Source organism: Penaeus monodon, chromosome 3 (assembly GCF_015228065.2).
Source record: "Penaeus monodon isolate SGIC_2016 chromosome 3, NSTDA_Pmon_1, whole genome shotgun sequence".
In the NCBI taxonomy this organism is placed as follows: Eukaryota; Metazoa; Arthropoda; class Malacostraca; order Decapoda; family Penaeidae; genus Penaeus; species Penaeus monodon.
Window position 1 is genome coordinate 24,459,314 of NC_051388.1, and position 14,042 is coordinate 24,473,355.

Below are 14,042 nucleotides of genomic sequence, written 5' to 3' on the forward strand. Positions count from 1 at the left end.
GATTCTCGTCCTGGGGTGTGGTGGGGCTGGTTTTTGGTTCACGTCCACTTCCTTCCCTACAGGCTGCAACACTCTGGGTCAATGTCGTTCCATGACTGCCTCTCGGCATCTTCACTCGCCTCCCAGGGCTGTTTGCTCTGCTGTGACTCAAGCATCACAGGAATCATATCTTCCTCATCAAAGAGGAGCTGATCATCTCTTGGGTGGCTTTGTAGGGCTCTTTGAACTTTTTATTCCTATGGTTCTTCTGCACTTTTTTCATTGTCAGAAACTCCTTTTTGTTGAGTGTCCCTTGGCGGCTTCCTTCCTCTTATGAGGTCGGGGGCCCTTTTCACTTTTGTTCTATTCCCCAGACATAGGTCCCTGGGGTGAGCAGGAACAAATCTGGGTCGCTTTGTGCATACCTGCTTGTCGCCTGAGGGCCGCCTCTTCCTGACCAGAGCGAAGCCAGGCTCTAGGCATGATGCCTCTTGGCACAGTTGGGAACAGTTGGCTGTTGTGTCCCTTCTGTTCTTCTTTGTATGCCTTGACGACCACATCAGTGTTGTGTGCCTTCTACAGACACCACATTTAGGCTTGGCTGTGGCGCTAGCCTAGTGGTGACCATATTTTTTGCACTTGAAAACACCAAAGTGGATCAGCACAAGGTTTCTCATGTTGCTAGGTGCCCCAGTTAACTCAGATCAGGGTAATGGTTGGGTGTACATTTCATGGTCCCTTTCGACATTCGGGGAGCCTCCACGACCTATGGGGGTGATGTAATCAGACTTCCACATCTATGATACATATTGTTTTTGGGATGGTGTTTCTGGTCTGTCATCTTGGCAGCAGGCCCGAGTTCATCCTGTGCACATATGGTTTCAAGGTGCTGCCATGGTCTGGCCTTGTATGGGTCCGTCAACATTTGAGTCTGGTGTTTTTTTTTGTTTTTTTTTAAAAAAAAATGTGTTAGGACAGTGCTTCATTCTCCACGCCCCCACTCCCCACGGATGCCAACGGGGGAAGCTGAGTGGTAGAGCTAGTGTCCCGAACAGCTACGGGGGTGATGAGTATATACGCCAGCCAATAGCAAGCCATTGTAATTGCACTCCCGGACCAGTGTGAGTGCCAATGGCACTCACACTTGACCTGACCGGGCCAGGCCTATCTTGCTGGACCGAAGAGGCGTGTTGCTATCCGCAGGGCGTACTCATTCACACGACATCACATAACCCCAGGGACTGCCCTTCCACCTGCAGGACATCATTGTTTGGAACCCTTTTGCTCATCCCCTCGAAGCAGCCACCCAAGGTTGCTTCATCCTCTAAGGGATAGAAGCTCTTGCAAGTTCCAGACTGTTCCCTTCATCCCTCTGAAACACCACCAAAGGTTGTTTCAAACCTCAGTGAGGAGAGAGGACCCGTACCTTTTCAAGTAGTGCCCATTCCCTCTGAAACATGCTGTTTTCACCTCGTGAGGAAGGCATAATTTGCTGTGAGCGGGTCTAGTGCGTCGCTTTAAACCGCCCAAGCAAAAACCGTGAGACCGAGAAGTCATAGTAGCTCTTCTTTGCATTATCTGGCTTGGCGCAACCCTCTGCGTCCCGTCGAACGCCTTTACCCGTACGTTCCTCCCTTCGCTGATTCACACCGCAGAGGAGAAGAGCGGAGTGTCCTTCCAGGTGTGCTGCTGTTGACTGTGTGTTTGTGTTTATCATTAGTGTTTATCGTGATCAGTATCTCACTATTACTGCTAACATTGATCATTGCTATTGATTAATTCATTGTTTTATGGCTCATCTTGTCGAACACTGGAAATGTTAGGCGTATTTACTGCTTTGGCAGAGATGATAAAAACAAAACATACAATAGGCAAACAATGAAATAGCACAGAAAAAGAAAGAGAAAGGTTATCAGATTCCTCTACAAGTCCCCCCTCCCGGCCTTTTTTCCTGGTTTCCTCTGTCCAACGTACACACAGGCCCCTGGAATTATATCGCTAGATCTTACTCTGAAATGGAACTTGGTTATAACTAATTTGGAAAGTAATACGCCTACAGAGAACTATTTAGACATGGACTAACGATTTTAACTAGTTTTGATAAAATATGCTATTATATGTAAATATTTTTTTATTGTTTAGGAAAGCGAACAATTTAAATTCCATAATGAATTACTTCTTTGCGCGCTAAACATACTGAAGTGAATAAATTGACACAAAGAATAATCCATTACATAGATAGACAATTCTCAAAGCAGTAATCCATTAGCAAAGCTCGCCTCCTTCATTTCTATGGGCTTCCTAAACCAGAAGCCGGCCGCCCTCTTCGCCCCATCATCTCCTCTCCGGGATCTGTGGCGCACCCTCTTGCGGCCTGGCTGGCGAAGTCTCCTCACTCCCCTTTTGGCACCTTCTCGTCCTGCTCACCTCCTCCACTCTCCCGTGTCCGTGGTTCGCGCCGGCGATCATGATATTTGGATGCCGCTCCTATTCGCTGATAGATCCTCGATCTCCTTCAAAGAAAGTTCCCAGCGGAAATCCTCGCCTCCCTCCGGCCCTGACGTCCTTCCTCCAAGCTGCTGTAGTCTGTGCGTGTGTAGTCTAATTACTTTTCCTTTTGAGGGAAGCTTCTATTCTCGAGTTCGTGGTCGCCACGTTTTCTCTCCTGCCTGATGACCCTGCCCTGTTTCTCGTTCTAGAACGCAGCTTCAACTCATCACTTCCATCCGTTTCGAGGTGGAATAGGCGACGACAACAACTCTTGGACAACCCTGTTCATCGCTCTGCTAACCACTTCTCTAGTTTGAGTGGGTATGTACATATACTGGTGGCGGTAAAACTCTATGGTCAAGCAAGCACGGTGAAACATGACGCCAAGTATTCCGTCAAACACGCATCGTTGATTGGCACAAAAAGATGAATAAATAAATAAATACAAATATATATATATATATATATATATATTATATAGATATTATATATACTAATATATTTATAGATATATATACATATATATATAACAATATTATGTATGAATAGATATACATAAACCTATGTATATATATATAATATATATATATAAATTTTATAATATATATATATATTATATAATAAATATATATACTATTTATATATATAGTTATATACTATTATATAGTAATATTATATATATAATATATATATATAACATATATAATATATATATATATATATATAGTATATAGGGTGTATAGCCAGGGGTATATATTGTGTGTGTGTGTGGTGTGTGTGTGTGTGCGTATACATTTGTATGTATGTTATATTGATATATATATATATATATACATAACATAATATATACATCTGTAGGTGTAAATATATATATACATAATATATACATAAATATATATATCATTGTATACATTTTTTTTTTTTTTCTTTTCTCCTTTTTTTTTCTTTTTTTTTTTCTTTTTTTTTTTTAAAAAAGAACGGTAGGTTCCTGTCTGACAGCGCCGTTGGTCACAGCAGGATACTTAATTGAGTTTTTCATGTTGTTTATCTCTTGGAGTGAGTACGTGGAAGGGTCCCCTGTTCCTTTCCACGGAGAGTGCCGGTGTTACCTATTTGGGTAATCATTCTCTCTACCCTATCCAGGCTTGGGACCAGCACTGACTTGGAGTAATGGAGTAATGCAAGTCCACATTGATATTGCCTATTTAGCCACCCAGTGGCTAAATAGGCAATCGAGGTAAAGTTCCTTGCCCAAGGAATTTCATCGTATCTAGGTTCGATTTACCTAAAATTATTTAAATCAGTGCAAGTGCTCACATATGGCACGGGCGATGCGTGTGTGCATGGATGCACCCACGTATTCGCATGCGGCGCTTGGTGTGTGCACTTGCACTGATTATATATATATATGTATATATATATATACATATATATATATATATATATATATATATATATATATACATACATATATATATGTGTATATATGTTTTGTATATATAACATACACACACACACACCACACACACACACACACACACACACACACACACACACACACACACACACACACACACACACACACACACACACACACATATATATATATATATATACATATATATATATATATATATATATATATATATATATATATGTGTGTGTGTGTGTGTGTGTGTGTGTGTGTGTGTGTGTGTGTGTCTGTGTGTGTTGCGTGTGTGTGTATGCGTTAGATTAAAAAAATATTTATCTTTTTTTACTGTCAGTAGCTTCATACAGGAGCATCAACAGTCTCAATTAAGGGAACCGAGATCTTGAAGGTACGCTTGCCTCGGTCTATCAAACCCCTCCACTACCTCATCAAACTTCAGCCCTTCATCAACGGTAACTTCAGCATCCTCGGCTACGTGGAGATGGAGATGGAGGTCCTGGAACCGACCTCCAACATCACACTCCACATGGCCGACATCATCACGAAAATGACACTACCAGGGTAAGTAGTATTCTTTGTGGAATGATAAGCGAAATTTCAAATTGGTTGACCGATTATATTTCGGTTTCTTATGGAGTATGAAGGGAGGTTTCACATAGAATCACTATTAATATCTCACGAAAGGGGAGTGTTAGGGAGTAACAAATATAGATATAGATTCACCAGTGATATCTCACAGACATGAAGTAGAATCTATCTTTCTGGGGTGTTTGGGTAGATAAGGATAATGCCTACAACAACCCTCCTGTAAGCCATTGGCTCTAGACGAAGCAGACACCAAAAAGTGAAGATCAGGTCCCAGCAGTACGACCAAGCGCGTCAGTTCTGCATCGTACACCTCAACGAGCTCCTGCAGAAGGGCAGAACGTACCTCTTCCCTGTGGAGTTCCTCGGTGACCAGCTGCGTGGGTTCTGTAGGTCGACCAATCCCGACGCTGACGGAAGCAAAAGGTGACTATTCCTTGTTCTGTCAAGTATCAACAAGCGCCTACAAATGATGATTTTGATAATAATAAAATTATCGTTGATTGTAATGGCATTGATAAATGTAGTAATAACTATTTCAAGAAAAAAAGCAAATATAACAATCGTAATAATAAAACAATAATAATAATGTTATGATGAAGGTAATGATAATGATAATACAACAACTAATAATAGTAATGATAATAAATAAAATAACAATGATGGTCATCATAATATTAACAATAATGACAATCATAGTAATTATTAATTGATAATTGATTATCATCATTATTATCATTTTGTCATTATTATTTTGATTAATGCATTATTATTATTATCATTATCATTATTATTATTATTATTATCATCATTATTATCTTATCATTATTATTGGTGTTGTTGTTATTTTATCATTATTACTATTATCGTTATCATCATCATCATCATCATCATCATCATCATCATCATCATCATCATCATCATCATCATCATCATCATCATCATCATCATCATCATCATCATCATCATCATCATCATCATCATCATCATCATCAGTGTTATTATCATCATTATTATCATTATAATTATCTCACCTTGGAAAAGCTTAAATTGCAATTGAGTCCCTGTAAACAACAAAGGAAAAAATAGCCGTTCTAGGCGTCTGGCACCGAGTTCCCGCCCACGCACGCCCGCCGCGCCTTCCCGTGCTTCGACGAGCCGGCCCTGAAGGCGACCTTCGAGGTCCACCTGGCGAGGGAGACCTGGATGACGTCGCTCTCCAACATGCCCCTCGCCGAGACGCGACCTGTGTGAGTCTTGCCCCTTAAGTGTTGATGTTTTCGGTCAGTCTCTTTCAAAGCGTAAATGTTAATGTTAATTAAATGTTAATGCTGTTAATTAATCCAACGGAGATCAGGAGTGTGGGACCGTGGCGAGAGGAGCGTCCCCATGTCCACCTACCTGAATAGAGAGATAGATGGATAGATAGAAAGATAGATAAATAGAGAGAGAGATAGACAGATAAGTAGATAGATAGATTAGATAGATAGATAGCTGATAGCGTTATTATATAATAGATAAACAAATGGGAAGGTAGACATATACAGGGGTTAGGTATAAATATATACAGTCTCCCCAGAGGTGATGCCGGCCATTGAAATCTCCCGAGAAGAAATGGATGAGGGAACTGCCCAGGTAGATCTTCCAAATCTTCTATGTTGAGAATATTTGGAGGAATTTAGATGGATGTAACAGTGTAAGGTCGTATCACGCCAATCCTCACGGCCTTTATCTGCAGTGTCGCCTGCAGGTGGATGGCCTGAAAAGGAGTATCCTGACGTACCATCAATGCTACTCCATGAGGTCCAATATCAAAGGTAATAATGACGATTTTCCCTGGTCATACATAGGCATATATAAACTGGGTTACACGAAGCTATAAGGTGAGCTGAATATAAATACATATATAAATTCAGACTATCCAAGTAGAATTACTGAATATGATATTCATAAATGATGCCAGATTACTAAAGAAAATGCGTTACAGCTCTTCATCCTAGCCTTGGTGTTGCCCTTGTATGAGGGTGTCGCGTTCAGTGACAGAGACGGGGACTCTCCCCAAGAGAAAAAGACCAGAGGGATAACCAGAGAATGGGTCTGCAAACTCGGCAACAAGGACTGTGTGGATAAGAAGCAGGCACTCGACCGGCAGTGGATGTAAGGTTTATTAAGATGGTACTGTACATGATCTTTCTTTTTTCATGTCTGATCCAGTTGTATTTCGTGTGTGTTAGTTAACGAATAATACCATTGGTGGAGTTAATAGTGTAGTTATTTTGATTACTATCAGTGCCATTAAATTCCTTTGTTGAGCACATTCCCTCTCAGTGTCCTCCGGTAAGGTATAAGGATGGATGGCGAGGCCGATTGGAACATTGCCTGGAGACAGTATCTCAAAATCGACGTCGCAAGCAAAAAGCTCATCTTCATGTGCCCCCTAGCCTGCTCTACAGACATCCACATACGCTCGAGGTACCACGTGTTAGAATTAACACCATAATCATTAAAAAAAGAAGAAAAAAATAAAAATAATAAAATAAATAAATAAATAAATAAATATATATATATATATATATATATATATATATATATATATATATATATATGTATGTATGTATGTATGTATGTGTATATATATATATATATATATATACACATATATATATACCTCTTTTCACGTGCATCTGACCTGTTTTGATAGATAGTTGCAGATGACAGTTAATAAAGATGGTGACATACGGCTGTAAGACGTTAGGAGAGTTTTGTTAGAAATCGATGGTTCTTTAGCCTGGAACTATCTGCATTTCCACTGGAATGATATCTTTACCTAGGAAATCATATAACGCACACATAGAAAATGCGAGTAGGTTTGAAAGTAAACATACCTAAAACGCAGAATATAATGACAATCCATAGACATTTCTCAATCTGTCGATGGAACTAACATCATTTCGACACCAGGAAGAGTTATAGAGGGAAGGTAATGAAAGCTATAATCAGTGGAGATACAAAAGTGGACCCGGAAAACGTATAAATATATGCACAGTAGTTCTGCTTTGCCTGAAGTAAAACATACACAGCTGCCGCATAGTATGGTGGAACAAAGCTGAAGGTGAAATGCTATCAGCTTCGATTATGCGGAACCGTGTCACAGTTTTGATCATCAATATTCACACCAACCGTGTTCCTCGTGAAACCTTGCGTAAGTTCAAGTGAGTATTTTATTAACACAGAAAGAGACTGTGTAGTTATCCGACAGCAGAGAAGTACTTACATTTTCAAGATCCTGTTTCGTATTGAAGCTTCCTGTTACAAGTAGCAAGTTCATAGCAGACTGCTGAAGCATAGATTTTTAAATTTGAAAAGCTCTCAACTATGTAATTATTTCCCTGTTTAGAATCTCCCACTCGTTAAAATTTACGTAATGAAGAGGCTGCAACATTGTCAGTTAGCTAGACATGCCTGTCAGCAGATGTACAAATTCAACTATTAATTAAGAATATGCAGTCTCTGTTTATGTTATAAAGTTTAAGCCACAGACATTCACATTTATTGAATGTTATCGCAAAATACCTCAGCGCCTGATAATGCAGCCAGACAAATATAACCAATTTATCACATAACCGGCTTATCACATGAATAAATGTCACTTTTCTCTCTCAGTTGGAGCAGTATCCGAGTAACAAAACGAATGAGCTCGGAAACCATCACGTCACCCATCAAGTGAGAGAGACGATTAGAAATAACATTGCCTGAAAGATGTCCAGCTATCATGTTATTGCCGGATGGTTGAAAGAAAATGAATAATCATCTTAACTTTTGATTCTGTACTACTGAATTAGTGCTTAACTAATGAACTATTTAATTAAGCTTTCACAGTTTGCTGAAAAAATATAGATATTGCAGCTTGACCGGCACTATCTAAGGAATCTTTAATTTCACTTTACCAGTTTTACGACTTCGATAATTATATTGAAGAATAAGTGTTCATGTTGAACCCTTTTTTTATTCTTGATATTTAATGTCCTTATTCACGCCCCCCCCCCCAAAAAAAAAAAAGTATTTGTTTTTTTTTCAAATTAACAAGACCACTTCCGTTTTCGAATACATCAATTATGAAATATTGACGGAAAGTATTTATACAATTACTCAAATATATTCATTTCATTAAGATGTATCTTTTGATATGGTGATATGGTATAGTAATTCTCTCTCTCTCTCTCTCTCTCTCTCTCTCTCTCTCTCTCTCTCTCTCTCTCTCTCTCTCTCTCTCTCTCTCTCTCTCTCTCTCTCTCTCTCTCTCTCTCTCTCTCTCTCTCTCTCTCAGTACATCGTTATAGTTACCGTTATTCTTGTTCAATAGGAAAATATTTAATGTATGAACCAATGTATATGGCGTGCGTGCGTGCGTGCGTGTGTGTGTGTGTTAGATTACAAAAGCAAAAAAAAAAAAAAAAAATTAACACTGTCATGAAATGCGAGAATTTAAAAAGAAGCATATGTGAGTAATTAAAAGCCATCATTCACATTTTAAAGCGAAGTGTATTTTCGGACTTTATGACACTGCATCCATATATTCTCTCTTCCGTCCGAATAAATGCCATCAGGAAGTACAAATAAAAAGAGGGATGAGAAGTTTATTACCTAAAACCGAGCGGAAAATTCTTTCCTCTGTTATAAGCAATACTACATGTGCTATATCATGTGAAAATGAACATAAATCTGTTTTTAAATGTCTTCTTTCCTTTTTTTATCTAACAGACTTTCTACTCCATATCAAATGGAAGCAACAGTCGTCCAATTCGCCATAAAAATAATTTCGTGTCTGAGAATGCCATTACTAAGATTTCTCGAACTAGAGGAATTAGTCAAAATCAAACCATATATTCATGTTATTCCTTACAAACAGATTATGCATCATCATACAACAGTTCAATATAAATTACCAAAGACTGAAACAAACCAGTCTCCAGGTCTTGTGAAATACAACCACCGCTAGATACACTATGACTGTTACGTAGACATAAATCACAAATTTCAGACACCTTCAAGTTTAGAAGAATAGCCGCTTTTTTCCAGCCACTGAACTATACCGTCGTAGTTGGCGTCCATCCAGGCCACGTTGTTCCGAACGGTCTCCAAGACCTGCCTGGCCGTACGCTGGTTTCCATCTAAGTCTGTGTTTTCGTTGCTCAAGAATGCCTCCAGCTGAAAGAAGGCAAAATGCGGTATCTTATTGTACTGTGATAGAAAGGTAGTTCATTTGTTATAAATCCATGTACATTTAGGATTCATTATGGATTTTAAACCATCATAAGCTTCCCATTATAACTATAGTTCAGAATCTCCGGGCTGTTGAACGGGAACCATCACACTGACTTCTAAATGCTATCAGCTTCGATTATGCGGAACCGTGTCACAGTTTTGATCATCAATATTTACACCAACCGTGTTCCTCGTGAAACCTTGCGTAAGTTCAAGTGAGTATTTTATTAACACAGAAAGAAACTGTGTAGTTATCCGACAGCAGAGAAGTACTTACATTTTCAAGATCCTGTTTCGTATTGAAGCTTCCTGTTACAGTTTGCAACATTCCGCCTCTCTTACTCTTCTTGCTGTAATATTAATGATAATCAACAATTTTATTTAAAATATATGTACCCGTTGCTCTGTATACCCTTTGCTTTACGTCGAATGTAAAATGTTAATTTGCCCAGCGTTCAAGTAGAAGCAGAAGTGTGTGTGTGTGTGTGTGTGTGTGTGTGTGTGTGTGTGTGTGTGTGTGTGTGTGTGTGGGTGTGCGTGTGCGTGTGCGTGTGCGTGTGCGTGTGCGTGTGCGTGTGCGTGTGCGTGTGCGCGTGCGCGTGCGCGTACGTGTGCGTGTGCGTGGATATAGTTATATACATATAGATATATGTATGTATATACATATTCATATCACTTTTACTTAATCATTTTCACTAAATCTTCCCCCTAAACTAAACATTTTCATCTAGTGCCTTTTTCTTAAGTCGTGCACTAAAAACAGAACATACTTATATATTCATTTAACCGTGTATAACATACTGCTATCTAAATATGCTCCTACATTCATAAGACTTACTAGGTAATGATGTTATTCCAATGGAGCTTGAGGAAATCCCAAGCTAAAGACCGACCCACATCATTGCCGCTCACGCTCCCTATGACGAGTCCCACGTCCTGCTGCTTTATCCCGCTGCCCGGAGTGACCGCCATCTCCAAGTACCTGTTGAAGGACGAGAATCCGTTGGGCCTCTGTCTTATACCCGGTGCTCAGGCATAATCTGCTCCTCCATATCAGAGCTCTTTCTAAAACAGTGTTATTGTAAGTCTCATTCCTACCCAGAATATGAAATGACTGAACTTTGGAACTTCTTTGTCTTATACCCGGTGCTCAGGCATAATCTGCTCCTCCATATCAGGGCTCTTTCTAAAACAGTGTTATTGTAAGTCTCATTCCTACCCAAAATATGAAATGACTGAACTTTGGATTTTCAGCTGTCTGTTCGTCATGTTTCTTAAAGATCTCCAAAGGATAGGTACATTAATGTTCTGTTGAATAATATGAGTTATTACTCAAATTTTTGCACTGTTTCCCGCGCCTCTGCTGCGGAGACAAATACTAGCTTCTTAAATGCAGCTGCAAGGGTTAGTGAATAAGGCTAATTAACTTTTTTAAAAATTCTCAGGCTATTAAGACAACTGTCCTTACATCAAACTTAGGAAGCCATTTCAGGAAAATGCTTAAAAAATCTACCTCATCAAGAGCCAGATCTGCTTGGTGCACGCAAGGGTAGAGAGGAGATTATCTTTCTCGCCCTGAACATCTGTCTTCAAGTACTGACGCCAAGCAGCATTCCACTCGGCTTCCCCTCCCTCTGCTATGGCGTGGCAAAACACCGTATTTTTGAGATTGGGTGAAATCAAACTGGAATACAATAATTTCATCGTATGTTATGCAGTTTAGTTAGATATATCTGGGATAAACATAGTACATATTTATTGACCAAGATGTTAAGAATAAGAAGGAATAGATAAAATCATACTGGAATACAATTTCTATAACGTCAAATACTTCAATCACCCATTTGCCTTCAAAATGTGTGATAAACTTATTGGTCGAAATGCAGTGTAAGGAACACAGTCACACATTTCGCCTCCGCACTGAACCCACCTTATATCATCTGGAGCCATCATCCATCGGCGATAGAGATCGAGGACTTTATCCAGGCAGTCTTTATGACCCATTCTACAAGCCCATTTAACGGCTATTTCCCTCGTTAGTTGCACTAAGTACGGGTCGTTGATGTTGTCCTCAAAGCCGACAGCTTTGTACAGTGGCAGTATCAAGTCCAAGAAATAGCGCTGTAATAAAGTTATTTTTCTATAATGAGAATAATCATTAAATGATTTTTCCTGGAAAGAAATAATCATGTGAACTTACTAATCATTATTGATTTCCTGAATACTTACTAACACTACATGTCAGTCACTGTATCATAATTACCTTTAGGGCACCATATCCTCCCGTACGTTTGAACATTCTATCTATGTATTGCAATTTACCGACTGCCACAGACCAGGGCATATATTCAGTTTCTTTCCATAGGTATGCAAATAAACTCATTGCAGTTTCGTAGTTTAGGCGACCTGTAAGTATAGAATATTTTTGCTATTAGACTATTGCATTTTTCATTTTAATTATGTTTTCTTTTCTCTTATTTTTACTTAAATTATCATAATCGATAACTTCTTTCCTAACATTATTTTTGATGTCTAAATATGCGTCTCATACAACAACAGAACGTGTGAATGCAAGCTTTCAGGTAGTGCTGCTGGAAGGTGATTTTGGAATCGCACCACTTTCGAACTCCCGTCTAATATTGGGTTCCCAATGGTAGTAAAGTAGGTGGGAATGAAACAAAGCCCACCAGTTGAATTGTTACCCACAGGTTTTAAGAGTATGAACAAAAACAGGTCACTCTACCAGCTTTAGCAAGATTCATGGCATCATCGATGATCTGTCCTCGGTTGACAACGTTTACGAGTTCGTGGTCGTCCTTCAGCTGTTGGATGAGGAGGTTCCAGTTGTGGTCGTCGTAGTTGACTCTGTAGTAGCCCGTCTGCTGCAGGTTGAAGATGACCCACTGGTCTTTGGCTGGCAGAGATGTGATGGTGAGGTTCTCCCCAGAGTCCCTCATCCACGCCAAGGCCTGAGTCTGACTAAAGTTAGCCTCACTTTGGTATGTGTATGTTATGGGAACCCACCAATTGTAGATGTGAGCGTCACTGGAGTTCGTTTTCTTTTCCAAAAGGAATCGCTCCTGAAACGGAAATTTGTGAAATTATATAAGGCTAAATGAAAAAAAAAGTTTTACTTAAAATGAAACATACTTTCAACTACATGCTTTGCATCCACACCTGAGAGATGGTAGCCGAGGTACCGTCAGCACTTCTCGTGACATGAATGACAGGATAGCCCTTCTGCAGCGTCCAGGTGTCCATTATCATCTTTACACTCAGATCTTCAGGTAGGGTGCCATCCTTGTGAGCTGCGACGGTCAAGTATTGCCACAAGTCATCCTGCACTGCATTTTTGTATTTTCTGCAGAATATCCGTAAGTTCACGTGAAAAAATAAACCTTTACTACCATCAGTTTTGTGAATTTTATCACCAAGATAAAATGTATAGATTAGAATGAAGTATTCACTTACAGTTCATTCAGGTACTCTTTCAACCCCTTTACGAAGGTCGCCCCATTAAGGAAGTAGGCCATCATTCGGACGATAGAAGCCCCTGTATTTGCAGAAAGGATACGTTGATAAGAAGTGTTGTACACTCAGGAACATTACCAAGAAAAGAATGCTTAGCATAAGTCCCAAGATAATGACCTAACCTACCTTTGCTGTATGAAATGGCATCAAAGATTTCGTTGATGTCATCTGGGTCGCCAACGGGGATGCTGATTTCGTGAGATGAATCCAAACTGTCCAAGTTCATAACCGGTTGAAGGGTATTGGAGACGACAGTTTCCAATACCTTCCAGCTGGGTTCGATCTGAAAAGCACTTTTGTAAAAGAAATACGAATGGCCTCGTACATGAGGACCAAGGGGGGTTTCTTGCTGGATAATAGAGAAGTTTCATAACCTGGATTTTGAAGCGTGTTCTATTATGTTCCGAATGTTTTACATAAAATGCATTTTTGGTACTGTAACTACAGCAGTACACGAAGAATAACTTGTCAGGAGAGTCAGTAGTGACAGTGGTTTTTATACAAGGGAATAAACGAGCGTTATGCATCAGAAGGCAGACTGATTATTTCCGAACAATCCTGTACCATGACTTGGCATAAGTTGCCTGCTTGCTTTAAGTGAGACTGGCCAGCGAAGAAAAATGTGAGGCACTGATTATGTATAGCATTTTCTGATTTTTTTCTGGTTCAATAAGATAATCTCATTTGATACGTGAGCTTTCTAGAAGCATGCTTCAGTATTTGCATATTGCCCTATATTTTTGTTTTGTAGACGTACCAG

The 14,042-nt window shown here is 39.5% G+C and overlaps 1 protein-coding gene and 1 long non-coding RNA gene across 2 annotated transcripts in view; both read right to left on the reverse strand.

The window, feature by feature from the left end:
* Positions 1–4,496: 4,496 nt before the first annotated feature.
* Positions 4,497–6,527, reverse strand: LOC119593685. Its single transcript, XR_005230554.1, has 2 exons — positions 5,521–6,527; positions 4,497–4,928 (listed from the first exon to the last, which is right to left on the reverse strand). It is a non-coding gene; the product is annotated as an uncharacterized LOC119593685 (long non-coding RNA).
* Positions 6,528–9,008: 2,481 nt separating this feature from the next.
* Positions 9,009–14,042, reverse strand: part of LOC119593660 (aminopeptidase N-like) — a 9,684-nt gene continuing 4,650 nt past the window's right edge. Inside the window, exons 8-17 of the mRNA XM_037942612.1 lie at positions 13,409–13,565; positions 13,223–13,304; positions 12,929–13,112; positions 12,495–12,831; positions 12,015–12,157; positions 11,682–11,872; positions 11,265–11,435; positions 10,590–10,733; positions 10,029–10,101; positions 9,009–9,694 (exon numbers count right to left, since the gene is read on the reverse strand). Coding sequence (XP_037798540.1) covers positions 9,524–9,694; positions 10,029–10,101; positions 10,590–10,733; positions 11,265–11,435; positions 11,682–11,872; positions 12,015–12,157; positions 12,495–12,831; positions 12,929–13,112; positions 13,223–13,304; positions 13,409–13,565 — 1,653 coding nt within the window. The 3' untranslated portion in view covers positions 9,009–9,523. The remainder of the gene's footprint in view (positions 9,695–10,028; positions 10,102–10,589; positions 10,734–11,264; positions 11,436–11,681; positions 11,873–12,014; positions 12,158–12,494; positions 12,832–12,928; positions 13,113–13,222; positions 13,305–13,408; positions 13,566–14,042) is intronic.